Source organism: Buceros rhinoceros, unplaced genomic scaffold (assembly GCF_000710305.1).
Source record: "Buceros rhinoceros silvestris isolate BGI_N320 unplaced genomic scaffold, ASM71030v1 scaffold16530, whole genome shotgun sequence".
NCBI classification, from domain to species: Eukaryota; Metazoa; Chordata; class Aves; order Bucerotiformes; family Bucerotidae; genus Buceros; species Buceros rhinoceros.
The window spans coordinates 40,114-67,391 of NW_010389286.1; the positions used below are offsets into that span (position 1 = coordinate 40,114).

At 47.4% G+C, this 27,278-nt stretch overlaps 1 protein-coding gene across 3 annotated transcripts in view; it reads left to right on the top strand.

Moving 5' to 3' along the window:
- PAK3 (p21 protein (Cdc42/Rac)-activated kinase 3) overlaps positions 1 to 26,973 on the top strand; it is a 35,417-nt gene extending 8,444 nt beyond the window's left edge. Inside the window, exons 3-16 of one of the 3 annotated variants that reach the window (XM_010133743.1) lie at positions 412 to 436; positions 787 to 791; positions 2,730 to 2,883; positions 4,739 to 4,776; positions 7,349 to 7,480; positions 7,899 to 8,061; positions 12,581 to 12,644; positions 16,595 to 16,643; positions 18,028 to 18,140; positions 18,945 to 19,062; positions 19,873 to 19,972; positions 20,373 to 20,569; positions 25,060 to 25,197; positions 26,720 to 26,973. In XM_010133743.1, coding sequence (XP_010132045.1) covers positions 412 to 436; positions 787 to 791; positions 2,730 to 2,883; positions 4,739 to 4,776; positions 7,349 to 7,480; positions 7,899 to 8,061; positions 12,581 to 12,644; positions 16,595 to 16,643; positions 18,028 to 18,140; positions 18,945 to 19,062; positions 19,873 to 19,972; positions 20,373 to 20,569; positions 25,060 to 25,197; positions 26,720 to 26,809 — 1,386 coding nt within the window. In that variant the 3' untranslated portion in view covers positions 26,810 to 26,973. Of the gene's footprint in view, positions 1 to 411; positions 437 to 786; positions 792 to 1,601; positions 1,647 to 2,729; positions 2,884 to 4,738; positions 4,777 to 7,348; positions 7,481 to 7,898; positions 8,062 to 12,580; positions 12,645 to 16,594; positions 16,644 to 18,027; positions 18,141 to 18,944; positions 19,063 to 19,872; positions 19,973 to 20,372; positions 20,570 to 25,059; positions 25,198 to 26,719 lie in introns of all 3 variants that reach the window. The other 2 variants (XM_010133735.1, XM_010133751.1) reach the window with 2 other exon arrangements.
- Positions 26,974 to 27,278: the final 305 nt, after the last annotated feature.

Below are 27,278 nucleotides of genomic sequence, written 5' to 3' on the forward strand. Positions count from 1 at the left end.
ACTGGTTGCTATTTTGGTTACACAGCATTTCAACACTCAGGCTGGTTCCTGAAGTGTGGAAGTGCAGCAGGTAGTTTGAGGAGGCTCTAACCCATTCAAAACAAACCACAGGGACAGGTGACTTCCCCGTGCCACTTGCCAGCACAGGGCTTAACGCCGCAGTCCTTAGTGGAGTAAAATGTCAGTCAGGGCAAGGGGAGGTCTGCACCATTAAGAACCAGCTCCCAGCTAATCCCAGATGCAGGCATTACATTACACATTCCATGAGGCATGATTGATTTGTCCCAGCCTGGATCCAAGCCGTATATCAGCCACGTGGTAAGTATGTCCTGCGGAAGGGACTGCCACTAGCCGTCTCATGGAAAAATACTCCCTCTGTCTAGTGATCACACCGTCTGTCTCTTTCAAAAGTTTGGAAGTGCCATGGGAACATCCAGTAACTGCGCAAATAGATGGGGTTTTTGTTTGGAATTCCTACAGCTGTCATGCCAGTAGCATCTGCTGCACTGGGTGTGTGCACTGCGTCGGGCCATTTCCTGACACCCACTGCATTACCTGATTGCTGTCGGTTGCATCTCAAATCCAAGTTGCATGGGCTCCTGAGCGTCGGCTTTCAGGCTCCAGCACCAAGCAGTGTTGTTGCTCATGAACCTGCATCTCCGTTTCGCCGTGCTTGGAGCAGTGACATGCGCTGAAAAGTCGGGCTTCTAAAGCTCAAAATAGAATTGGTTGGAAACTGCCGGGAGGGAGCATGCTGTTACAGCTTTATGTTGATTTATTTTGAAGACACAGTTGCATTTTCTGAATGGAGGAAGAAGTGTGGTTTGCAGGGCGTTGCGGAGGGCGTTTTGTAAGGCATGCGTTCCTGAAACAGTTTCCCGATCCCCGATCTAGAATAAAATGTGGTCACCCACCAAACTTTTAAAGTGGCAAGATTTTGACATTAGCAAGTGGGAGAAGGTTGTGGCTGTAGATCCAAAGACGTTGCACGTTATTAATCTGCTCAGACATTTCTTTCAAATTGTCCTGATTCGCAGTCTGACACACACAGATTTGCGTTATGACGATACACAACCTCCCAGCGGGAAACTTGAGGCTGAGCAGCTGCTTTCTCCACTGCACTTTGTTGACACATGCACTGGCCAGTTGTGATGTTGGGGCTGGAGAACCATTGGAAAAGACTTGTGTAGAGCCATTCAAAAATGCTAACCGCATTTTCAAAACGAGACAGACAGAAAAAGCCCCGTTCTTTCTCTATTGTTTTTATTTTTTTAAGTAGAAAAAGAAATCACAGGTAGTTTTTCCAGTCACTTGCCATCGATCCTCAGCAATTCTTTTTATGACAGAAAGAAAAACTGGTTTAAAGAAGAGAGGAGGGGGAATGATGCTTCCAAACTTTGGAACAGTTGTGATTTTTCTGTTTTCCTAAGCCTGCCTTCCTGTAGCCTGTCCACCACCTATTCTATTTGGTGTCTACCTCCTAACTCCCATTTTAGATGGGACCTCCCCATTTTGGCCCATTGGTTTCCTCCTACCACCTTCTAAGTTGTCCCACATTCTGTTTTAACTTTCTTTTCTTTCTTTATTTACGTCCATTACAGCCAGATCTCTATGGCTCACAGATGTGCACAGGGAAGCTCCCAGAGGTGCGTCACAGGCCCAAAAGAATCTTGCATCAAAATGCTTCTTTGAGATGTCATAGCACTGCAGCAGCAGGTTGATGTGTGTGCAGTAGATTTGTTGCTTGGCTTATCCCACTTTTTTTTCATTCAACCTAAACTTTGGAGGCCCATGTCACACATTGTTTTGTGGAGAACTTCTTAGGAAGAAGCTGTATTTGATTGGGGTGGCACCAAGACTAAGTTTAATGTACTTCAGGTGTAGTTTTTCATTCCGTAAGCCCTACAATTCGCTGGTAGATGTTGGCTGTGCAGTATATGGGGAAAATTACAGGCTTTCAAATTTAGGAAATTATACTGGATATTTAAAGCAATTTTTCATCAACGTAATTTCAAAGCTGCGGCTTTCAGCGATTGGATCAATTTTCAAATGACACCCTCACTTGTACGATGTCCAAGAACTCATGCAAGGCTTTGGCACTGTTTTTTCGAGTGCCTGGTTTCTGTATATTTACAGTAGAGAACGTGCAGAGCTGCAGGAGCTCGAAAAAGTGACATCCTTAGCAGCAGCGGTACAACTCAGTGCTACCATTGTGAGCATTCACATGCAGATTCCTAACCCTGCAGTGTTGGTGTGCTGAAAATTAATCGTATCAGGGTGGGGTTTACCTTTTAATCAGACAGCAGCGATTGTTTCAGCAACATGTGTTTGTGTTATTAAGCATTAAAAATCCAGTGTAAAGCTCCTAAAATACACCGTGTTGTCCACCAATCTAGAATAGCCTTGTTATGTGTGCACCAGGAAATCAAGCTAAGCCTTAAATCATTATTCCATGGAAGAGCAGGGTTGATTTAAAGATGAGTTTCATGCACTTTTTTTCCTATCACAGTCATAACTTTCTTTTTTTTTTGAAGTTGGATCCTGGTTTTAGCTCTATATTTTGATAGAGAATGATTGCTTCTAATGTATAAGCTACTAATCTTAATTGTAAGGTGTCAATCAAATTTTCTGAAAGTAATCTTACAGGTAGCATGGGATCTTGGTAAAGATCGTGAGGCTGCGGCTGTTAAATAGTCTAAATCTGCATTCTTTCCACTTGACATCTACAGGGCATTCCAGAGCAGTGGGCCAGGCTACTACAGACCTCCAACATAACAAAACTGGAGCAGAAGAAGAACCCACAAGCTGTTCTAGATGTTCTCAAATTTTATGATTCCAAAGAAACAGTTAACAACCAGAAATATATGAGCTTTACGTCAGGAGGTAAGTCAACGTCTTGCTGCGAAAAAAGGAGTGCCAGGCCCCAGAGTGAGTCAGACCGACATGCAACATTCAAGTGGTCAATGGACAGCCTTAAAAATTTCAATTTTGTGTAATACTCCTGAAATGAATTATATTTCTCCTTTTGTCCCCTAACTGTCACTGAAACTGTGACTTTTCTTGGACACTTGTTTTTAGAACCAGTAAGATACTAGGTGGGACGATATCATGGTTTAAGTCAACCCAACTGGCAACCACGCAGCCACTAGCTCACTCCTACCACCCCACCTCCCCCAGCGGGATGGGGAGGTGAAAATATAACAAAAGGCTCAAGGTCTCCCTGTACTCACGAGGACAGGGAGGGCTCACTTGCCAGTCGTGGTCATGGGCAAAAAGCGGACTTGACTTGGGGGGAAAACTCAGTTTAATTTAAACAACAAAACCACCACCAATTTTTCAAATACATCAGAGCAGGACAGTGAGAAATACAACCAGATCTTAGAAACACCTTCCCCCCACCCCTCCTTCCTCCTGAGCTCAGCTCTGCTCCCAGCTTCGCTACCTCCTCCCCAGCAGCAGTGCAGGGGGACAGGGAACGGGGGGGTTGCAGTCAGCGCATCACACATGGTCTCTGCTGCTCCCTCCTCCTGCGGGGGAGGACTGCTCACACTCCGCTGGGATTGTGATGAAAATCACAAGAGGGGGTGAGAAGGAAGGTGTCAGTGTCCGGAGCACTCTCTCTTCCAGGAAGCTCCTCCTGATGTAGGTATTTTGCCCTCGGTTGTGCTCAGTCTGCAAAATTGCGATGTAGTGTTGCAGAAAAGAGAAAGCAAGGCTGTGCCACACTTCGCTCTCTTTTTCCTTTGGTCCGTTCTTTGGGTTTTTTTGCTGGACAAACTCTGGTGGGTGTCACATCTAGTAAGTAAGAGGTTTTTATGAAGTGCAGCATATCTGGCTTTTGTATCAATGTGTTCTTTTGCTGTTCTGTAATTGAGTTGATTTTGGCACAAAAGCAGCATTAAGATACCATTAGTATCTTGTCATGCTGACAGCTTCGGGAGTCTCCATCGATGAGGGTGTGGAGAGCATTTGTAACTGAGCCCGCAGCGGTTCCGCGCCCTACACGGGATAGTCTGTGGCAGCGGAGCCTGTAATTTTCTCAGTTTGCTGGTTCAACCAATACAACTTCCAAAGTGCAGATGGGGAGAGCATCTCAGAAGACCTTCTGCAAACTGCGCAGTGATCGCCAGAATTTACTAATACTTCTTCTGAGGGAAAACATCTTTTTTTCTGAATTCCATTATTAATATATTTGACTGTCTACCTTGACAATGTCTGATAAAATCGCGGTTACTTTTGTAATGAAACACACAACTCCAAACAGTGTGTGTCCTGATCTCAGGAGCTGGTGCCGTGCGATGTCAGAGCAGAACCACCACGGCTAATGGGGGATGTGGGGGAATCTCTTATGGGGAAGCGTTTTCAGCAAGTTGAAGAGAATCAATGCATGCAACTTATTTAAAAAACAAGAAAAAAGAAAAAAAGCAGCTTTAGCTCTTGGGTGGACAGAAGCATTGACTGTTAAAGAACAACTTGCATTTTCTTGACCAAGTTTCTATGTATTTACTGGCAGAACAGGACAAAATTTAGACACAAGAAACTGTAGAAAAAGCATAACTTTTGTCTGCTGTTGTATGTATTCTCCTGTTACCTTGCTTGCGATGTAAAATAACAGCTGCTGCTAGAGGGATGTTGTGAAAGAAAAATGCCATCTATTTGGGTTCTCTTGTTCTGTGGGAATCCCCACAACAGGCCGTTTTATACCGTCTCCTGGTTAACTTTCCCTTGCCCGTTGCAGATAAAAGTGCCCATGGATACATAGAAGCCCATCCATCGGTGAGTGTGGCGGTAACCTTTTCCTTTCCTAGCGTTTGAGAGCCGTGGAGCAAGCTGTGAGCTTTGCCTTTTGCGATAGAGTGCCAGCCTCGTGGGCTGAAAACAAGTACATTTTAGTGTCTTTGCAGCAGCAGAAAAAGGGATCACCGGCTGTTTTCTCATTTTCTGTTCAAGAACTTTGAAACAGATGAAGGTCTGGTTTTGCAGACAGAAGATTGCTTGCTGCTCTTAGCCATGGTGGAATATGTAATTCACAACAATATGCAGTACTGTCTAATTAGCCCATTTGAATTTAGTTTTAACAACTTGGAATCCTTTTCTATTAAATTTTATGATTTATCCTTAGTATAGCTGGATATGTAGCTGAATATAAATAAGGTTCTAATTGATACGTAACTCACTGGAACCATTGAAAGAAAGTTTCAAGTAATCATCGGCTCTAATTAGTGCTGGATTGCCATAGCAATCCCAGAGATGTAGTCATGACATTCCCATTAATACTGACCAGATTTATTAGTGTTAATGTTAGTGCATTAAGTAGCAAATGACTGGATGGGGATTTGGCCTTTATTTTCAAGTGTTAAGCAACTTAATTTTAGGTCTGTGATTACACAGCAGAGAGCATGTAGAATGAAATGAAACCCATCTTTGAATATTCACACTTCAGGTTTTCAGTTGATGCCACTTCCATTATCTTTAATGAAACACACTGTTCAAAGGAAGTTTGGGGGTCAGCACGTATAGGAACCCGTTCCAGTGGGTGTGGACACACTGGCAGAGGCAGTGGTGTTTTGTTCTAGCAGACATAGACAGTGTTGAGACAGTCAGGATGTCAGCTTTGAATCGTCACCGACTCGGAGGATGCTGGTTGAACGTTACGGCACAGGGAAAACAGCTCTCTGCCAGGATCGAGCAGTCATTGGAATTACTTCATTGTCATTTCACTCCTTAAGGGGAGTCTGGCATTAAATAATATGACACTGTGTATGTTCTAGCTGCGCAGTTTAGTGCTGTCAGACCCAGAACTGAGCCCAGTGAAAAAAATAGTTATAAGAATTCGACCTAACAGAAATGTGATTATTCGTTTCTTTATTTTTTCCCCTTAATCATCTTCTATCTCTATGTAAGCAAAGTGCTAATGGTGCATAGAAAGCTGTACGCTGATCTAACATGTGAGAAAGTAACCTTCACCTTCCCATTAGGGCACCCGCTGCTTGACAGGGCTGGCCCTTACACTGGTGTTCAGAGTGTCCGACGTATCGTTCCCCGTTTGGCCAGATCAGTAGCCTGTTTGCCATTTACCTTTAAAAGCTGGGGAACAGAACCGAGACTCACAGAACATACAGTACGCTGTGTGTGTTCATATCCATGTAACAGCGTGCTAGAGTACCAGTGGCTTGAGGCATCTGTCTACAGTCACCTATCCCATAAAACACAGGAACAAAGATGAGGTGTCCCTGTTGCCTGCCGGCAGCCCCTTACTGGTGCTTTTACTGGGCCAAGCTGATGCCATTTTAAAGATAACACAAATGAGATGTGGCTGTGTAGAACAGCGCCCTTGATTTGCTTCAATTCTTTAAGTGGCTTGTTGTAACTAGCTTTAAAGCAGGTTAGTAAACACCTTTCAAGGCATCTTTTCAGCTTTTTGTTTCGCTAGCAAATTTGTGACGTCACTGGCGCCTCTGAGTAGCAGCTGGAACTGGTGGGGGGTTTCAACCCACCTCACTTTGAATGTCTGTCACCTCACTTTAAATAACTTTAAGTATGTCAAAGTGATCAGCCAGAACTTCCTTTCCTGTCCAGTATTTGGAGTTTGCCTGAAGGTCACCTGCACCCTGACAGTGGCTTTTATTCTCTGCGGCCTGTGACGGGAGCCTGGGGGAGCAGTCGGGGTGCTGCTGCCTGGCAGCCCTGGGCAGGTCAGCAGGACGCACCTCGCTGCTGCGAGGTTCTCTCTGGGTTAGTGTTGCAGTAAGAAACAGACAAACAGTGGAAAGATCAACATGTTAACTTATGATTAGGTAGAGAGGAGGATGGTGCTGAAACACGAGCTACTAAATGGGGAAATTCAGCGCTGTGGGAACAGGCAGTATGATTACCCCGGGGTAAAATAGTAAAGAAACAAATAGCCTTTCTCTGCAAAAGCAAATTCCCAGCAAGGCGAGGAAGGAGGCTTTGCACTGTGAAGTGTGTGAGTTCATCTAGCCAGCAGAGACCTGTTAGCTTCGTTAACTGTTACGCTGCAAAGACACAATGCAAAGCAGTGAACCAGCAACTGGATGGTGATAGATTCAAGCACCACTTTTTGTGAAATGAGACTTTGGCAAAGCGTGGGAGTGAATTGGCTGGTTTTAGCAAAAATGAAAACCATCAAGCTGGATTAACAAAATAGCATGGCAGTTTGTAACTTCTCAGTTGTATTGTGCTGTGTGTAACTTAGAGCTGAGGCTGCAGGACTACAGGCGTGTCTAGATTGGTTTGTGATGTCCGAGCAGACCGAAGTTGTGTGTAATTATCAAACCTCCCAAGTGCCGAAATGGTGACTGTCACCCATGCTCCTGTCTGTCCACAGAGCACAAAAACAGCATCAGAACCCCCGCTAGCTCCCTCTGTTTCTGAAGAAGAGGATGAAGATGATGAGGAAGAGGAAGATGACAATGAACCTCCTCCTGTTATCGCACCACGGCCTGAACATACAAAATCAGTAAGTTCCAGCTTTTGGTTAGCACTGTCTGTGGTTGTGGTCACAAAAGGGAAATACTCCATGTTCCTATAGTTAACCAACTAAAGAGTCTTTTTGTTAGCCATGAAAAACACGAGCATCAAGGAGCGAGGCTCTGGGGCCCAGGACATATCTATTTCTGTGTCCTTGCACACAGGAATTTTATTATTTCGATCTTTCAGAAAAGCAGTGAAAACTGAAAATGAATCCGGCCGTGAGCTTGTGTAAACCTGGCGTTTCATTCTTGCCCGTTCTGTTTGAGGAGTGGACAGCAAAACCAAATGTTTTAAGAGCCCTGGATGCAACAGACAGCATCTTCCTAAGGGTTTGCATTTGAAGTACGACTTCAGGGGCATCTCTGCAAGCCACCTCTCTGACACAGAACAATTTCTTGTCACAGATCTACACACGCTCTGTAATCGAACCTGCTGCTGCACCAGCGCCAGCTAAAGAAGCCACCACTCCCCAGCCAGAAAACTCAAACACAAACACTTTGTACAGAAACACAGACCGTCAGCGAAAAAAATCCAAGATGACAGATGAGGAGATCCTAGAGAAACTGCGTACGTATTCGGTGTTTCTTGTCTGGTAAAGCAGTGTGCTGTGTGCACGTCTCAGGGTTGCTGCACCAAATGTTCATCCCCAGCTCACGTCACAGTGTCACTTACGACTCCCTGCACCAACTGTTACTGTGCTTAGAGGAAGCAAGAGCTCTCTAGGTATTCGTGCTGCCTCCGAGGGCAGCGGCGGCTGGGCTGGGTTTGCCTGAGCTTCCTTCTTTGCTGAAGGCAAAACCAGAGATTGTTTCTGGTTGAGCAGCGGGCAGTGACCTAGCGACTGACCTAGTGACCTCCTGTGTGCCAGTGGCCAGACCGAACAGGGTATTTGGCTTCCTCAATTCTCTTGAGATTGTCGACTTCTCACCAGTCATTGGAGCCGAAACACTTTGCATAAATCTGTTGGGAGTTGGGGTGGTTTTTTGGTTGGTTGATTGGTTGGGTTTTTTAAGCAGGAGATAACTACAGCACTAAGCTGATTCCTTCAGCCTCAGGATAGTCTATTGTGCTGGTTTTATGATTGTTGTTACTACTTCTACTAATATATCAGAATTTGTTTTTATAAGAGAGAAGTCCTTTGAAAGAACCTCAGTTGACACCATGGGTAGAGAGGAAAAGGTGTTTTCAGTGTGCCCCGAAACCTTTTTTAACAACCCTTATTTTATCTCGTAGCGTATAAAGACGTATCAGAGACGCATCAGTGTGGCGTTGTCAGGTGAAACTGCGCTGCAGGCGTTTCTCAGGAGCCAGCCTCCAGCACATCCACTGCGTAGTCCTCGGATAGGTGACAGTTTGTCATAGCTAATTCCCTGCCAGTTAATACTAGTAGAATCCTAACCATTGGCCCCAAACCCCAGCGCAAATCGTGCTCTAGGAAAACACATCAAGCCCTTTGTGATTCTGTGATTTAATCTGCTTCTTGCATGTAGCAGCTGCCAGTGCTGTGCTCTCAGGTAATAAATTGTCGGGTTCATGACACAGCCCGGTTTACTCTGGGTCTGCCATTAACTCTTAGGACGAGAAGTGGGCTGAGCTACACCTCCTTGTGTTTGATCTCAGAACGAGTGACGTTCTGTCTTTAGAGAGGGCAGCTGCTTGTAAAAGGGTGCAGGGTGGCTGTGGCCTCTTCGTGGTGGTTGTCAATGGTCGATCTTGTGCTCTACCGACCTTTCTGTCGTACCTGCCCTGCTGCTGATGGCTGGTGTGACTGTGGAGACTGAAGCCTTCCTGAGCTCTTGAGATTTCGGCTGCTTGCATAGAGTTTTCTGTACCCTGAGCAGGTTGACAGGCCTATAAAGAACTGAATCTCAGTGCCGTTAGGGAGTACCCGAGGGCTAAGGTCAACAGCTTTAGCTGGGGCACAGTGAAATAAATTCAGAGCAGACAGACACCTGCAGGTACGTCAGCTTATAACGGGAGGAAGTACAGCTTCCTCCGCTGAGGCTGAAGGCCTGAGGCAGGCTTCCACCGTGAGATCTGCAGTACCCTGCATGCGGGAGCGTCAGTGTGCCTGCCGTTCATTCAGGCTTCCGTGTGTGCCAGGTTAGGACCGAGCCTTGGGTTACTGTGGGCTCTCTCTTCGAAATGTTACATGCTTTCATGCTCTTTCCTTCTTAAGAAGTTCATACCAAGTGAGCAAGGTGTGAAGGTCTGCCTTGGGCAAATGGTGATGTGGACAAGGAAAATCTTTTTGTGCTTTCATGAAGCTGTCTAAAAATGGGAGTGATAGGTGTTTGTACAGTCCTGGGCTAGTTATATTCAAGCATGTGTGGTGGTGTTTTTCTGTTTTGTTTTGTTTCAACTTGTATGGCTTCTCCACCTTGCCTACTTCCCCCATGATTGATTTTATGCTACTTTTAGGAAGATGTCCCCTGCCCGCTTTTATCTCAAATTGCTTTCATAATTCTTTTCTGCTTGAAATAACTTGGGGTTTTTTAAAGCCACTTTCATTATGAGTTTTGCTAGGGAGTAAAGCCTGAAATACTGAGATAAGATCAAACACGGTTCTGTCTGTAATGAAATCATGAATATGTTCCACTGTAATTATAAAACAGAGATGGCCCAATTCTGCTTTCTTATCCACTTAATTTAGGACTTGATAAAGGGAAGTGCTTCAAGACATCAAACCAGCTGACGTGTTTATCTTCTGTCCAGAGCAGGGAGTGCTGCTCTGAACTGGAGCCACGTACCAGTCACTGTGTTGGTTTTAGTGCTGTCCTATTTGATGTGCATTGCATAAGCACAGGAAACTAGCCACAAACATCTAACTTGTGAAAGCAGCTACTCACTTTTGGAGGAAAAACTCCAGAAATCCAAACTGCAAAATCGGGGCAAATTTGGAAAATTATTTTTCAAAATATTTCTTCTGCAGTCTTTGCTTTTATTCTTTTCTACTGTGAATGTCCCTGAACTTCTGGTATCTGTTCTGATAGATACACAGTTCCATTACCAGGCTGAAAATAGCACCTATCCTGACACCAGCAGCGCAGTGTTTTTCCTGTGGCCCGGCCCAGCCCAGTGCTTGGTTTGGTACTGCAGACTCTCCTGGTGATCCCTGTCTGGGGGATGGCTAAGTGCAGCCGGAGGCTGTGCTTCCTCATCTCACATCCCTTCTTCCAGGCTGTTAAAAGGGAGTCCCAGAGTCCTTGGGTTATATTCTTTTTGATTGAAGAATTATTTTGTAGTGGAGACCCACCTCTGAGAAGCAGAATGAAAGCTGCTCTTACGTTACACATTTCACTGAGATGAAACTACGAAAAGTTAACCAGTTCCTGAAGGTGTCCTGTCCTTGCCTTGGACTCCAGACAACCCAGTTACTCTGACCCTTGCAGGCTGGCACAGCAGGGCAGGACCCCTTCAGCTACTGAGACTCTGTCGGCATCCTCAGACAGCAGGCGGGGCTCATGCTGCCATCGGCAGGGGACCCCGGCTGGGCACTGGGTGACTCTTCTCCAGCAGCTCCCATTAGCCATCTGGCCAAGGGCAGCAAAAGTGTTTCAGCAGGGAGGGTTCCAGGTGCTGTGGATGCCCCATCTTCTTGCTGTGCTGGCGGGCAGGATTCCTGGCAGGCATCCAGTCAGATGCCCGTTTGGATGCTAACGCCCTCTGCTGCAGAGAAACCTCCGGGATGGGGAGAGAGGTGGTTGTTACTGCTTACCCTGATGGCGCATCAGTGAGTTTTGTTTTGGGTGCGGAGGTATTTGTGGTGCAGGAATATTGCTGGATCAGTCAAACCAAATACGCTGCGGAGCATTGTAAGTCTTTCGTCTTCTTAAAGTATTTCGGTGAAGTATGTTCCAAGTTAAATCTTCAGCAGTCATTTGCATTGAGCCAGCACCTCAGGCTTCATTGTTTGTATTTTATCCGGGAAACTACCAGACCAGAAAAGACAACTTTTTTTTTAAATTATTCCTTCAGATTTGTTTGAGTTTATCAGATTTTGGTGCTTTCATTCGACACAAACACGGTGTCTAATTACTGTTTGCTTTCCTTCCGTTCAGACTTACACCTCTGAGTGGGCAAAAAGCTGTCAAGCAGCATATGCTTTAATTTTAGCTTTCAGTGGCTCCACGGTGAGCTCCACAACGGCTGATGGCCCCACGCTGTCCCACGCCCTGTGCCAGGCAGGCTGGCCCTGCCTCCCCACTGCCGCAGCGCAGAGCTGCCGGGAGGCGGCAGCACCCCGTCTGGCCCTGGCTTCGGAATGGCACCCCCTGCACCCGTGAAATTCTCCGCACGTCCTTTGTGCAGCTGTCGGTAACGCGAGCGCCTGAGGAGGATCGCTGTGCCCATTAGCCATCGCGGCGTGCTTATCCGAGAAGATCAGCACGAGTGCAGCGTGGGGAGGGCGAGACGAATGCTCGTTAGTGATCTGAGTCGGGGGAGGACAAGCAGCGTGGCTGGTAAAACGGCACAAAGAGGGTCTTCTCAGGAGCTTAGTTTGGCAATAAGTAATGAGGGTCGTAGTTCCTAAAGCCCCACAGTTACTGATTTTATCACGAGATGCTGTTCTTTAAAAGCACAAAGGGGTTCTTTTGGCAGACTGCTGACTGGTGGAGAATATCCCCTCCTGGAAACACTTTGCAATATCTTCCTGTTCTGAAAATGGCATGTGTTCATAAAAATTGATTCCAGAACCCAAGGTGCATGTAATCTTTGGAAATATTAAACCTCCCGTTGAATCACAGCGAGTATTTATTCTTAAGAAAAGAAAGGCTCTGTCGTTCCAGCTCTCATTAATGTTTATAGACAACAAACACTTGTGTTGGTCCTTGTTCTTTTCTGATATCTGTCTCCTGTGAACGTTCCTCCACGTTCTTAGTTCCCTGCCGAGGTAACTCTCCTAAGGGCTGTAGAAAACCAGTCTTCGTGGCGGCAGTCTGTGCTGCGGAGCTGCCTGTGGTGGTGGTGTCACCCAGCTGACTACGAACAGCTCACAACCCCAGGCACCGGGGCTGCATTTCCCATCTGCTGGAAGGCGCTATCTCCATTTCTCAGCGAGCATCTTTAATTTGCTTTCTTTCAGGGAGCATTGTGAGTGTGGGAGATCCTAAGAAGAAGTACACTCGATTTGAAAAAATTGGCCAAGGGTAAGTCTGATGACAGTTATTTATTCAGAAGCAGGTATTTTGCTGGTGTAATATCAAGCGTGAAGTCAGGCACGTTCAGACGCTGGGTTCAATTTTCGTGTCTCTCGGCGCTGATCACAATTTCTAACCGGTCATCAAAGATAACTCGATGCTGGCAATGTCTTGTCTGCAGCAAGGAGCAGGACCTGGAAGATGTACTCTCATCTCATGTACTCTCTCATCATGTCTCTCAAGTGTGTGGCACCTATTTGCTTATTTTTTATGATAAATAGCAGTTCTCAGTAACATTTCTTCAAATCAGTCAGGTTTATGATACAGGATTATACAGGATCAGGATTGTATATAGTTTATAAGTGACACCAGAGATTAAATAATAAGCTCTCTTTTCTGGCAGAGGTAGTAAAGACCAAAAAATCAGTAATAAACACAGTGTTGATGCACAAAGTCCTTGATGAGAAGACAGATCATCTGCCTGATGTCAGACTACTCATGGATCCCGCAGGTTTTTTGCTGAAAATAATCAACCAAGCAATTCCCTCTTGAAACCCAGCCTTTGCTTACTGTAAGTAGGATTGGTTTGAAATATGTCCTGTGTGAGGAGGCAAGAACGAAAGAAATTACATCACAGTTAGGGATCTGTCCTGCATTTTTACGCTGGACAGGCGCCCCGCTCCGTCAGAGCTTCTCAGCTCTGTTGTAATTGCAGGAGGGGCAGTGCTGTTTGTGCAACACCAGGGTCGCGCTGCCGCTAGTGCGTGGCAGAGGCTGGTGACTGACATCAGGAGGTATTTTTCTGCCTTAACTGTTTGTGAGGTTTGAACTCAGAGTAGCGTGTTGCTGACCTAGAACTGGTAGGTGCTGCAGAAATCAGACACACTCACACTCCTCTGACAGGTTTGTCGTAGCTGCATCTTGTTTGGTAGGGCGCTTGTGGGAAGGTGTTTGTGCTCCACTCGTTTTATAAAAACCCTTTCTCAGATTCCAGCTTGCTTCCCACCCGAAGCTTTAATTCTTACTGTCATTTGTAAAATGTCAGTGGACGCTTAGAGCTGTGCCAGTCTCGCAAAAGCTAAGCGTCAGCTGAAGAAGTGAGAGTCAGAATAAACGTGTGCGAAGCAGATGATTGCTGTCACGGCGCGAATGTGACCGTCACCCTCACAGGCGTTTATTTGGACGCTCGTAGGAGTGAGCTTGTACAGAGGTGCCTCAACTAGTGGAAAGACAAGTGGCTAATATCTGGCCATAAAGGGTATCAAAATTGATCTCCAGCTTTTAGAGCAGCCTGAAGATTGCAAGCTGTTCTTACCGAGGAGCGAGTGTGCTGCCACAACCTGCTTGTGAGGGTAACGCCGCAGTGATGGGGAAGATCCTACAGAAAAGAAACTATCGCAAAGATAATTGAACAGGATGACTGGGAGCAACCAGGCTGCTGCCTGGCTGGGGTTAGTGTTCTGCCCGGAGCAGGTTTGGGCGAGATGCCCTGCCTTGGGTGGCGCTGATGTGCTTAGTTGGTGCAGGTGCCGGTTGCAGAGCTGCCCACCTTTGCAGTGAGTTGGGTGCAGTTATGCCAAAGGCACTAGTGGTGTTGCAACTGAGCAGTTTTTTAGTAGCTGCTAGTGAGAGCACTGCAAGGTAGAGAGGAACTTCTTATGTAAGGAAAGGAGGATCAAGTGCACCCTCAGTCACTTCGCAGGTGACCTGAAGTTGGGCGGTTGTGTTGATCGGCTTGAAGGTGTGGAGGCTCCACAGAGGGATCTGGACATGCTGGGTCAGTGGGCCAAGGCCAGTGGTCTGGGGTTCAGCAAGGCCAAATGCCGGCTCCTGAACTTGGTTCACAATGACCCTCTGCAACACTACAGGCTGGGGGAAGAGTGGCTGGAAAGAGGTTGGAGCAAGGTGGAGGTTGGTCTCTTCTCCCTGGGAACAAGTGATACGACGAGAGGAAATGGCGTTGACTGGGGAGGTGGCAGCCCAAAAGTGGTGTCCTGGCCTGGCCCAGGCTGCCCAGGGCAGTGGTGCAGTCCCCATCCCTGGAGGGGTTTCCCAGCCGTGTGGAGGCGCTGCCGGAGGACAGGGGGCAGGGGGGACCTGGCAGTGCTGGGGGAACAGGGGGACTCGATGGTCTTAAAGGTCTCTTCCAATGAAAACGATGTTGTGATTCTATGAAAAGCAACTTGACTGGCATGTAGCACTTCCTGGCTTCATACAGCGATGGTTTCACAGCCGCTCTGCGGGGAACGGTGGCCAGCAGAAGACCAGGTGCTGAAGAACGGGTCAGCTCTGGTTTGTCATCACCTCCAGTTGAAGACTGGAAATGCTGCTGACACTGGAGGACACTTGGTTAATTAGTGCTTGATAAAGAGGCAGCGTTTGCTCAAGCAGTGTTAGCTCTTGCTAGAAAGACAGATGACTGGAGCCGTGAGCAGCCGGGGTTCAGGCTGGCTTTTCTGACGTGTAGCGCACTGCATCACGCTGCCACAGCTCTGACCGTGGGCCCTGGCACTTGCCGAACCGCATTAAAACCAGGGTACCACAGGAGCGTTTAAAAGTTAGAGACAGATCAGGAATTGGAGTTGCTTAGAAATGAAGGTTTATAATGCAGGATTGCAGATCCCTCACAATTAATTCACAGCTTTACTTACACTACTCACCTTTATCTAAACTCCTCGCAGATGGCCTGGAGCACACCAAAAGCATCCTAATTTAAAAAGCTGTTTTTAAATAAGCCCTGACAGGACTTTGCTCAGAAGGTACAGCACAATGTTAGCAAGTCTGAATAAATGGTGTTGGCTTTTTATGAAAACAAATTGGATTAATCTTGACAATTAGTCATAGGAAAATGCATTTGCATTTATATTAACAGACTACGCAGTGTGCCCAATGAGAACATTGTTTGCAACACAGACATACAGCTTCTGGTGCCTGTAGAATTAAAATGCCTCAGAAATATCTCAGCCTGCAGGTAACAAACAAGCCAGGGGTGATGACAAAATGAGTGAACTGATTTGGGCATTTTCAGTCAGCGGACACTTGCCGGATGCGTGTTCCCACCCTGGCTCCGCTTTGCCTCGCTGCCCGCGCAGACACGGGATTCTGCAATGATGCAGTGGGTTAGCTCCGAAGAAGCCCCGTTAGGGTTTACAAGCCTGCAGTTGCTTTCAAACCCAAAGTAGTCTTTCCAGCCCTTCCCATCATTGCAGGGGAAGAACCTCTTTTAATGAGATGGCAAACAAAACCGCGCAGTGTCCAGTCTGCAGGTGAGCACCCAGTTCTTTCTTTACAACACAACCTACACCTGCTGTGGAAGCAAAACACAGACACCGTGAAGAGTCCTTCACGTGTCTGGTGCACCCAAGAGAAGCAGCTGCTGACGGCTCTTGACACACGCAGAAGCTGCCTAAGGACCCTCCGTTTTGAGTAGTGCTCTCTGTGTGTGTGAAGGAACATCAGCCGTAAGCTGCTCTAGCTGAGACCTCGCGGGATGGCTGGAGGAGAGCTTCCCTGCGCGCTGCTGAGATCTCTGTCTAGGTCCTTTCCTCAGACGGCTGTCACGTGTTTTCAGGGCTCTCAGAATGACTGCATGGTGTTGTCTGAGAAAAACCCATGAACAACGAAAAACCACACACACACAAAAGAAAAAAAATCCCACTACGAAGTAGAACTGGAAAAAATGGTAAAAGAATTAAATATATTATTTTCCAGTTTTTCCCCCTTAAGTTTTGAACTAGAGTAAGTCAGTATGTACGTTTGAGATTTGCAGCAGCCCTTTCTCTTCATGTTGGACCTAAGTTTTTTCTCGGATACTCGGCATGGCAGAGGGCTGGTGGGCTGCCAAGAGGGTGGACGGAGGTGTTTTATAAACCCTGCAGGCCACAGAGATCTGTCTGGGCTTGTTTTCACCCCCAGGGACTAAACCACTTCTCATTTCTTCACTGCTGTTTTGTTTCCAGGGCCTCGGGAACTGTTTATACAGCGATTGACATTGCCACAGGACAAGAAGTAAGTGTCAGTGTTGAGTCACTGCAGATTTTCAGGTATTCAGTGCTTTCCCCTCGGGTGCAAAGTGTGGATGGGGCTTTTGGGTCGCCAGTAGATCCGTCTCGAAGTAAAATGCAAGACCTAATTAAGGAGAGATGGTGTTGAGGATGCAGTTTTGTGGTTTACTGCTTGAAAACCTGGCTAGAAAACCAGGAATGAGAGCAGAGGGGTGGTCTCTCCTGTACCATGTCGAGAGGGGGGCTGGGCAGGGGGTGAGGCTGGCCAGACCGCGTACGGAGGGACCAGGAGGCAGACTGTAAATAGCCACGGGGCCGCATCTCTCCTGAAGGTGCACGGCAGGTAGGAGGGCTCTCCCGGGACCACTGGGCGAGAGGTACTTGCAGGAGTCTTGAGCTGCCCTGGATGGCAGGGAGGGGAGGTAGGGCTGAGCCTGGAGGGACGGGGCTGGCAGGAGGAGGCCAGCGGAGACCGTGGCTGCCTGAGGAGGATGGGACTGGGCAGAGGAGCAGGACGGCTGCAATGTTTTAGAGCAAGAGTGATCTTATTAGTAATAAACGGGCAAGTTGGCATCTTAAGAGAACCCTGCTCTCTCTGGGGCTGCCGCTTCAGATTTGTGATTCATCGTTTCTGGCTGTCAGCAAATGCATCTCCATGTTACTGGTAGTTTCTCATCCTCCCGCAGCGCTGCGCGATGTAACTGCTCAGACGAGGTCTGCAAGGGATCTAAGCCCAGCTTACAGCCCTGGGGGTAGCCATGAAATACCATGGAATGGACTAATTTTTTAAACCCAGAAAATAATTGCAAATGTAAACCGTGTTAAAGAATGTTATTTAGAGTTGCAAAATCAAAGTTTGAGAAGTTAGGAAGTGCTGAGATTGTATTTTTTTTAAGCCTTAATGATCTTTTTAGTGCAGCATTTTATAGTAATGTACGTGTGTGTTTTCTTTCAGTGACACAGTCAAGAATAACAGCAGTTGCTGAAATAACGATCAAAAATCATACACTGGCTGAAGTATTACCAGCTGGTTTTATGTATTTTCACAGTAACAGAATCACTTCCTGCTTGCAAAACGTGCGTGAATAATAACCGTGGTGATAAACTGAGGCCATTTGAGAAGAATGTAGGTCCTGCGAGTGCTGTTAGAGATTTGTGGCGGATAGTTTGAAGCCCATTCTTACAGATTTTACTAGGCAGAACGTATATGGCCACGTGTCCTGTAACTAACACCCAAGCCAGCAGAGAAATAGGGTGTCGTAATGTAAGTTCCTGAGCTCTTATGTCTAATAACAGAAGAGTTTGGCACGGCTCTGCCACAGCATTCCCAAAGCACTCACTGCACGCTCTTCCTGGACTCAAGTTAATGGTTGTCCATGGCATTTCAGGTGGCCATCAAGCAAATGAATCTCCAACAACAGCCCAAAAAGGAACTAATTATTAATGAAATCCTGGTCATGAGGGAAAATAAGAACCCCAATATTGTCAACTATTTAGACAGGTAAGTAGTTCTGGTATCAGCACGTGAATGTTTTTTACATCCTGCAAGCCAAAGATTTAAAAAACCCAGTACAGCGTGTGGGAGGAGGTTGCATTTTGTCTGCATTCATCTTTTCTGGCAGGTATAGTTTGAAGACTGTCTTCAAAAACCTGCATCAGCCGTATCTTACTAAAACAACAGCACCTCCATGTTAGTTTGTTGTTGGGTGTTTTGCCTTTTTTTTTTGTTTTTTTAATGTTGATCGTATTTTCTGTGTGGTATAAGTGCTGATAAGTCATCACAGAAATTTCTTCCCTTGGGCTGTCCCCACTGTTCTCCATTGCTGCGGGTGCCGGGAAGACCAGGTTCTTATTTCCAGAAACACATCATTTGCCAGTTTTTAAATTGTTTTTCCCGTTTCTGAATGTATTTTATGTAAGGTTTTCCAAACTGTTGACCAGTTTCAGTGCTCAGTGGTACACACCCTCCTACCATGGACAACTCTGAAAGTTGGGTTGTCTCGTTCCTGGAGTTAATCCTGGAATTCATGTGTTAAGATGATGAACCAGATGATGTGATAGGTCCTGGTTCAAGATTCATCTTTGTCGTTACTAAACAGCGTTTTTCACTTGCTTGCCATCTAAGACTGATTCTTCTCTTTGTGCAGTCTAGCACAGCTCCGGAGTGCTGTGTCGCCTAGAAGGAATGTCTGCTCGTGTTATTGCGTCTTCCTTTAAAATTGACCTGGAAACAAAACTGCAGTCTTTCTGGTAAGGGAATTCAGCTCTGCACATTCGTCTCAACGCCATTGTTTGCTTCTTTCAGCTACCTAGTCGGTGATGAACTCTGGGTGGTTATGGAGTACTTGGCCGGAGGCTCTTTAACCGACGTTGTTACAGAGACGTGTATGGATGAAGGGCAGATCGCGGCTGTCTGCAGGGAGGTAAGGGATCCCGCCGGTGCTTCCGCCTGCGTGGGCAGTTGGTGCTTCTTAACAGGCGATAAGAACACGAGCCACGTTCGGAGCTTTGTTTCTGTGTTGCTTTTATAATACGGCCAGGAAAGAGCATCCTAAGTGACCTGCCTGCCGGTGTCACTGCCCTGACTGTACTCGCTTGTGACACTCTTACACACTGTTATTGTACTATCCCTTTTTTTTTTAGTTTTACTATTCTGACCTTTGCCTCCTTAGACATTCGCTGGAGCGTGTCTGTGCTGCATTCCCTGCTTGTCAAAGCAAACATGCTGGTGGCAGAATTTTAAAATAACAGTGAAGAAAAATGGAGAGTCATTTATCACAGTCCTCAGTCTGAAGGGACAGCATTCCGCCCAAAATGGTGTTTCCTTCTGAAGAGTGACCAACGTGCTATTGCCAAGTCTAACAATAAAGTCTTTGTCGTGCAGCCTCCCGCCCGGACGTGATCCATGTCATACTGAAGGAAGGGACTTTTTCTTCTTTGGCGAACAGTAGTTTGTCCTGTGGATGGAGACAGCCCATCCATGGCAGTGTCTGTGCTTTCAGGGGCTAGTCTGTAACAGTAATTGCCAGTTCTCTTTCAAAAGCTAATATCCCTTCATTTAGAAAAAAATTCCTCTAGTAGTGTTGGAGCAGCAAGTTGTTCCTCTTGCCAGCACAATATTCTGCCGTTACTCACAATTCATTTAGAAATTAAATTTTTAGAGCCATTTGCTTTCTTGTGTGATGAAATGGAGTCATTAATTTTTACCCTCGTGTTTCTTTTTTATCTATCAGTGCCTGCAAGCACTGGATTTCCTTCATTCGAACCAAGTGATTCACAGAGACATCAAAAGCGACAATATTCTTCTCGGAATGGATGGATCTGTCAAATTGAGTAGGTATTCTCGGTCCCAGGATGTGGTGTGGGGCTGCTTTTGACTGCCAGTTACCCGAGAGCGGTGCCTGTGCCAGTGCACTGACCACTGCCGAAGCTCACAGCACAATTCCAGCGAGCAGAGAGGTGGAGAAAGGCAAAAGGTGTAAAGAGTGGCTTTGGTTGTGTGCGTCCCTTCCAGAGGGAGGGAGTTACAGTCTAAAGCTTCAAGTGAATAAAAAAACCACTGCAAGAACCTTGAGGGGGTTTTTAAGTGGCCGGTTCAGTATTTCCTTGGCTACAGCACTGTGCAAGCAGAGCGCGGCTACTTTTCCACCACCCGTTCTCAGGCACAGGGCGGGGATTTCTTTTGCTGGGTTTCATAATTCAAGCTGGCTTTAACACTTATTTTCCTCCTCAGCTGATTTTGGCTTCTGTGCTCAGATCACCCCTGAGCAGAGTAAACGGAGCACAATGGTCGGGACTCCTTACTGGATGGCACCAGAAGTGGTGACAAGAAAAGCATACGGCCCCAAAGTGGACATCTGGTCACTTGGGATCATGGCAATAGAAATGGTGGAAGGAGAACCTCCTTACCTTAACGAAAATCCTCTCAGGGTAAGATAAAATCAGATACCACTGGCCCTCTAATCCGTCCCGTGTTCATCTCCCGGGAGACAAAACCGCAGTCACGTCAGCTTGAACAGTCCCACCAAGGCCGTGTCTAAAACTGTCACTGGAGCAGGTCGGCATTTGCCGTAGCCTTGGTTATGTGAGCGGCAGAACCTCCACAGCGAAGTGAGGTGAATGTGCCATACTTGAAATTTATGACACAGTTTTTGAACTCGCTTTCAGCTGTAGCTCTGAACGACAAGAATTTTTCAGCGGCAAGTTTCTCCAGTTGGGGATTTTTTATTGCAAATCACTTTATTTCAGACGCAGCCCAGTGCCAGTGGCTTCCCGGAGCCGTTCAGAAGGGTCGCTGGCTGTAGTAATGCCGTAGTTAGTTATTACCAAATACATTCCCAACAGTGTGCTCTAGCACAGGTGCTTGCAGTAAACTAATGTATTTTTAATATTTCGAAGTTTTCAGTTTTACCTGAATTCCTTAAAACGAAGTGACTGGTTCTTATGACATGACCGTGTAGTAGTGGAGGAGCGTGTAGCAAGATAAAGCCTGTGACTGATGGCTGAAGCAAAGTGAAGTGCTCACAGTTCATTGTGACGGGATGCAGGGATTCACGAGGAAACGAACGTTGCCCTCTGTGTGTACATAGACAGTTTTTGTTAAGGCAGAGCGTGAGCTTTAGCTTTTCCCGTAGCAGTGAGGCTGCGCTTGCTCGGGGCCGTGGCACCCAAACTGTGCTGCAGACTGAGCGAACGGTCAGGAGAGACCCCAGCCGTGGGGCTCGGGAAAGGAGTACAGCTACAGAGACTGCACTCTCCTGCTCTTCTCCAAAAGGTTCCTGAGTGTTCTGGGAAGATGGGTTTTGGTGTGGCAGGTGCCCTGGGGATTTTGGTCCCAGTGCACACATGTGGAGCCATGTGCACCGTGCCCCCTCGTGAGAGGGGCTGGAGAGAAACAGGTTTGGATTCGGACGGATGCTGAATAAGCAGAGCGCGCCGTAGCTGGCAGGGGGGCAGCAGGCCTGTAACGCTGCAGCCCAGTGTTACCAGTTGTGCTTCAGTTTCCTGCAAAGAGACGACCCCGTATTCCAGTTGCTTTTGGGGAAGACCCTTGCAAAAAATGCATTTGCCTTGTACAAGGCCGCAGAAGCAGACAAATAGAATTAGCATTAGTGGCTGCTGACAGGGGCTTCTTTCCTCAAGCTCCAGTGTTGATCAGAGCTCCTTGAACAGCCTCAGGTCGCTGTTAAAAAGATCACTGGATTTCTTATCGCTCACCAAACTCCCCTTCAACTATTCCTGCCCTTACCCAGATTATCTGAGATGCTCTTTTCCTCTGTACATGCCTCGTCTCCTGCTGGAGTCAAGATCGACTTGAACACTTAACTGCTTCAAGGCATCTTCAGGTGTCTGAGTAAAATTGCAGTAGATTAAAATCAGGCATCTGAAGTTGGTACCATCTGTATTAGCTTCCTGGACTCTTCTGCAGAGGTTGTTGCCCCGGAGCTAGGAAGAGCGAACAGCTCGTGATGGACCACCTGAAGCTCCCCAGTTATCAGCTCGTTTTGTTACAGTAAATCATCCCCAGCAGGGACAGGACCCATCTGCTGAGGCGTGTGGAATCGGAGGCTTCGGGGAGAGGTCTCGCTGCATGCCAGTGGCAGAGCTTGTAAGCAAGACCTGTTTGTGCAGCAGAGCCTTTTAGCTGGTGGCCCATGGTGGTTGCTGGGCTTAACGGTCACATTTAGGCTCGGGGAGTTCCGTGAAGCCTGGAAACAAACGGATGCTTTTTCATTTTATGAACGATTGTTTTAATAATGGAAGGCATGCAGGAGCTTCAGTTACTGACATCGATTTAAATACATAAATATTTTATAAGGGCGTTAAAGGGTCATTAATCACAGAGTTAACAGCAGTGTTAGTGTAGGTGCATTTGGTGTTTTCCACGCGCCCACCCCATGTTGCCCAGGTTCTTTCCAGCCTTTCATTCCTGTGAGTTCTGCAACCATTTTCCAGCCGTGAGTGTCCTGGATATTTCTGTGATGGTGTTCGTTTCCTCTCGCTTTGATTTCCTTCCATCAGGCACATGACAAACACTGGCGTGACACATACCCTTTGAAACGCAGCTTGCACCTCCCCGGTTTCAGGTTTAAAAAACCCGGCAAACCAAACCCGAAGCAATTCTGCTGGCTTTTTCACTAACTAACCAAAGCACATCAGTTTTCCTCAAAACTGTAGCGCATTTTCCAAATGCTGCGGATCTCCTACGGTTTCAGGCCTCTGAATCATCTGTATGTTGTTCCGTCCTGTGTCTGGGTGGCCTGGATAACTGTAGGATTTTGCTTCCTCAGACTGCGGCTATAATCGTATGCCGACTCCTTTCTTGTTTCCTGGCGTGTTAAACAAACTAATGAGCTTACTGTCCCTTTGCAGCCTCTGCAAACACTGTTTCCTTTGTACTGCGCTTGTTTTTCTTTGCCGGCAGTATCATAAGAAACCAAAAGATCCATGGTAAGAAGATACTACCGCTTCCCAAAGACCTTTTCCTGCTGTAGAAGTATTTTAAAGGTGCAGTACGTAGCTATGGCTCTTCCTGATCCATGTTTTGTGAAGAGAGGAGCAACCAGAAGAGCTCCGTTGGTCCTGGCGCTCCGTTTCGCAGGCAGGTGGATGTAGCTGGAGTCTGATTTCCCCGGCTGACATCGCTGCTGTATTCCTTTACCGCAGGAGAAGCGACACCCCTGGGGTGGCACAATTTAAACGCGGTGAGGACAGGCACTCCAGCTCACCCCTGTGTCTGGCGGATGAGGTCGGTTGCAAATGGACAGGAGAAGACTGATTTTGTGGGAAAAGTAAAGAAACTTCCTTTTATTGTTTTTACTCTAGGATAGTCCATTTGCCTTTTTAGGCTTGGAATTTTTCCTCTGTGTTTGAGAGGGTAATACCAAAGTCAGCTTGGTCACAGTCTGTTTGAATGCCAGCAGCGCGGAGCTGTTATGAGCACAGCAGATGTTTTTATGGAAGACTCCGAGGCCCGTTTCTGTTGTTATTACTGTGGATTTGAATAGTTCCAAATGTTTGTCTTAAGTTTCTAAATACCATCTTTGAAAAGCAGGATGAACTCATCTCTAGCTTCTCCGCCTGTCAGGCCTCAGGTACAAGTGATCCACTGGGTGATTCTCACCCTGTGTTTGGCAAAATGATGTCAGAGTTCCTTGGCCTGAGGAGAGTCAGGGAGGCTTGCTAAGCTGCGAGAGACTGCAGCGCGGGGACGTGAGCGTCCTTGGCTTCACCGGAGAAAGCTAGGCTTAGCCTAGGCGAGGTGCTGCTGAGGAGGCAATTTGAGGGCGTTTCTCCTCTGGCAGTTTCTGGGATGGGGACATCATTAATGTACTCACTTGAGTATCAGAGCGAGTACAGAGTTCCTAATTTTTTTCTGATTAGACCAGTGAAGGTTTTTGTTCTCCCACATTCAGGGAAGCTGGTCTGGAATTTGGAGGTTGATGAAACGTCGCGAGTGTTGGGCTGGCCAGGAGCGACACACACTTTAGTTGTTCATAACATGAGGCTTTTCAAGAGGGCTCTCTCAGAAGGCTTTTATTCTTAGAAAATAACCTGTTTATATACAAACTCTAGTACATGTGTCCTTGTCTGGTTGGTTACAAGTTTCCTATCCTGCCCAGTGACGAACTGACCCACCAATTAACCGTTGGCCCCGCCTTTGTGAACACCCCTCCTGTCCACGCGCCCAGCACAGGCTAGCTTGTGCCTAGCGTGTGGCTTTGCTCTGGCTCACTCCTGGCCAGCCGTGCCCCTGTGCTTTGTTCACCTGTAGCTGTACTTTCCCGTTCCGTTTGGGGTCTGGCTCCAAGAGCCTGGCCCTCACTGACAACCAGAGCCATAGCTGCAGGTGGCTCCTGTCTGCCCGATTACACATTTTCTTCATAATATGGGACGTGTGTGCCTGTGTTGAAAATGAGATTCCAGATGCTTCTGTTCCTTTATCCAAGGAATAAGCTGATGGATTTACTTTTTTTCATCCAGTTCCCATTTTTATCAAGAGCTGAACACCAAACTTGCTCCCTGCGTTTCATGGAAGCTGTTCTTTAGGGACCAGCCAGCGCCGCAGAGATGCATTTTACAGAGTAATCTTTTGAACTAATACAGTCAGACCACATTCAGCCTTTAAAATAGGCTGTAAAGCGAGTGTCGATACTTGAAGAAGCAAAATGTGCTTTTGCTGATGTAGTTCATACTAACTAGGTCAGCCAATGAAATCAGCTCACAGGGCGAGATCATTTTGATGTCGGAATAGCTGTGGCTGCATCAGGGGTGAGTTTTGTTGGTATAGAAAAATCATCTCTAACGTTCTGCCAGTGAAGCTGCCGCCACTGGAGACTGGACCTTTAAAACCGGGGTCTATGTGAGCAGTTACAGGTGTGAAAGAAACAGGTGGAGTCTTGTGTTTCCTTTCCCTGCAGGCGCTGTATCTGATAGCGACGAACGGGACACCCGAGCTGCAGAACCCCGAGCGGCTGTCCGCTGTGTTTCGCGACTTTCTGAACTGCTGCCTGGAGATGGACGTGGACAGGCGAGGGTCTGCCAAGGAGCTTCTGCAGGTAAAATGCAAAGAGGCTGCAAATGAAACAGCTACGTGACGTAAGGGTTTTCTCATCGGCTAAACTCGAAGGTGTTGGGTGGAACCTCCTCGTATTAGCCTCCAGTCTTGGTGCTTTTCAAATGAAAGATAAGTAGAATCACAGAACGGTTTGGGTTGAAGGGACCTTCAGCCCAACCCCCTGCAGGGAGCAGGGACACCTGCACCCAGAGCAGGGACACCTGCACCCAGAGCAGGGGGCTCAGAGCCCCAAGGGCCAACCTGACCTGGGATGGGGCCAGGGAAGGGGCTGCTCCCACCTCGCTGGACAACTTGGGCCAGTGTCTCACCACCCTCAGTGTAAAATATTTCTTCCTTCTGTCTGCACTGAGTCTCCCTCTTTTAGTTTAAACTGTCACCTCTTGGCCTGTCACAACAGGCCCTGCTGAAAAGTCCCCCCCAGCTTCCTTAAGTACTGGCAGGCCGCACTAAGGTCTCCCCGGAGCCTTCTCTTCTCCAGCCTGAACACCCCAACTCTCTCAGCCTCGTCTCCACAGCAGAGGGGTTCCAGCCCTCGGATCATTTCTGTGGTCCAATTTTGTATCTTGGTAGTATGTTTATTTTTATATGGTGGCAAAATAACTGCTGTGGAATTTCGCCAGGTACGGAGGTATGGAGGCCTCCAGTGGTGGCGGTGACTGCCATGTACGGAGAGATGGCCAGGGAGGGCCCCGGTGAAATCAGTCACAGCCAGGCAGTCAGAGATTGGCTGTGGGCAGGAAGGTCTGTGGATAACTCACTGTGAGCATCAGAGGGGCCTTGGCCTTGGCTTGTCCATCCTGCCCCGCTTCTAGAGGTTTCTGCCACCAGGACGGACAGCGGAGCAGGACTTATCACAGCTCCATTTGCTGCCTGGTGCAGTCGAGGAGATGAGAACTGCTCCAGGTTTTGTGGCAGACGGGGAGCTGCAGAAGGTGCCAGCCAGCGCAGGAGGGGCAGGGGGTGGGACGATAGACACTGCTCTCACTGAACCCTGAGCTGAGTCCATCAGCGCTGTCACTTGTCTCCCTGCTCTTGTCTTGGTGCTGAAAAGCTGTACCTCAGTGATTTCAGAGCAACCCCTGGGCCTCAAAACTACTGGGATAAACATTTCCCAGAGATTTTGGAGCTCCCTGAGGAACGGCTTATGCCCCTCGTCTTTTCTGACAACTAAAATCACCCTATCTTTAGAAACCAGGAACCTAAGTAAGTACTGGGAGTTTCCTGAAAGGAACGAGGCCCTGGGACAGCGAGCAGCATTCCCAGAGCCCTGGCAGGGCGGAAATCCCAGCAAGCTGAAGACACCTCGATAAACGGATTAATGGGATTATGGGCCGTGTTTGCCTGCAATAGCAGAGTCCTGGCCGTGACGGCGCAGGTGCAGATGGTCCCCTCAGTCCTATTTCTGCGTGCTCCCGGTAACCGGAGGAACCTGGTAACCTGCTTGAGCCTGCGAGTCACTGAGTTTGGAAAGTAATGGTTCGTTTCTGTTTTCCCTTGGGCAGCATCCGTTTTTAAAACTGGCCAAGCCGCTCTCCAGCCTGACTCCTCTGATCATTGCGGCAAAGGAGGCGATTAAGAACAGCAGCCGCTAGCGCTTCAGTCCGGCTTTCTCCCATGCCAGCTCAGAGCAGGACTGAGAACAAGAACTCTAGAGAACCTCGACTCTTGTGCTGCAGGACAGATGGACGGGTGAACAAACCAGCGGTCGCCGTGGCAGGAGGGAGAACCACCCAGTCCCTCGAGGAGTAAAAAATTATCATTTGTCTTCTTCCTGCTTTCTGGCTCCTTTATTTATTTTTAAGATGAAACAGGGGTTAAGACAGAGAGGTAATGACCGAAAATGCTTTGCTGCCTCAACCATTTCCAAGGTAAAGCAAATTCAGTGGGAAGATTCCCTTCCTTCTCGCCCTGTGAATAAGCTGTACATTCACTTTTAAATTGTCTGTTGTTTCTTAAAGAGGAAAAGTCCCTTTTATGTTTTGTTCTGGGGGTTTTTTATGGTTTGCAATCGGAGAAGGGTCTCCTCCATTCACACACGCCAGACTGCACTGCCCTTTGAAC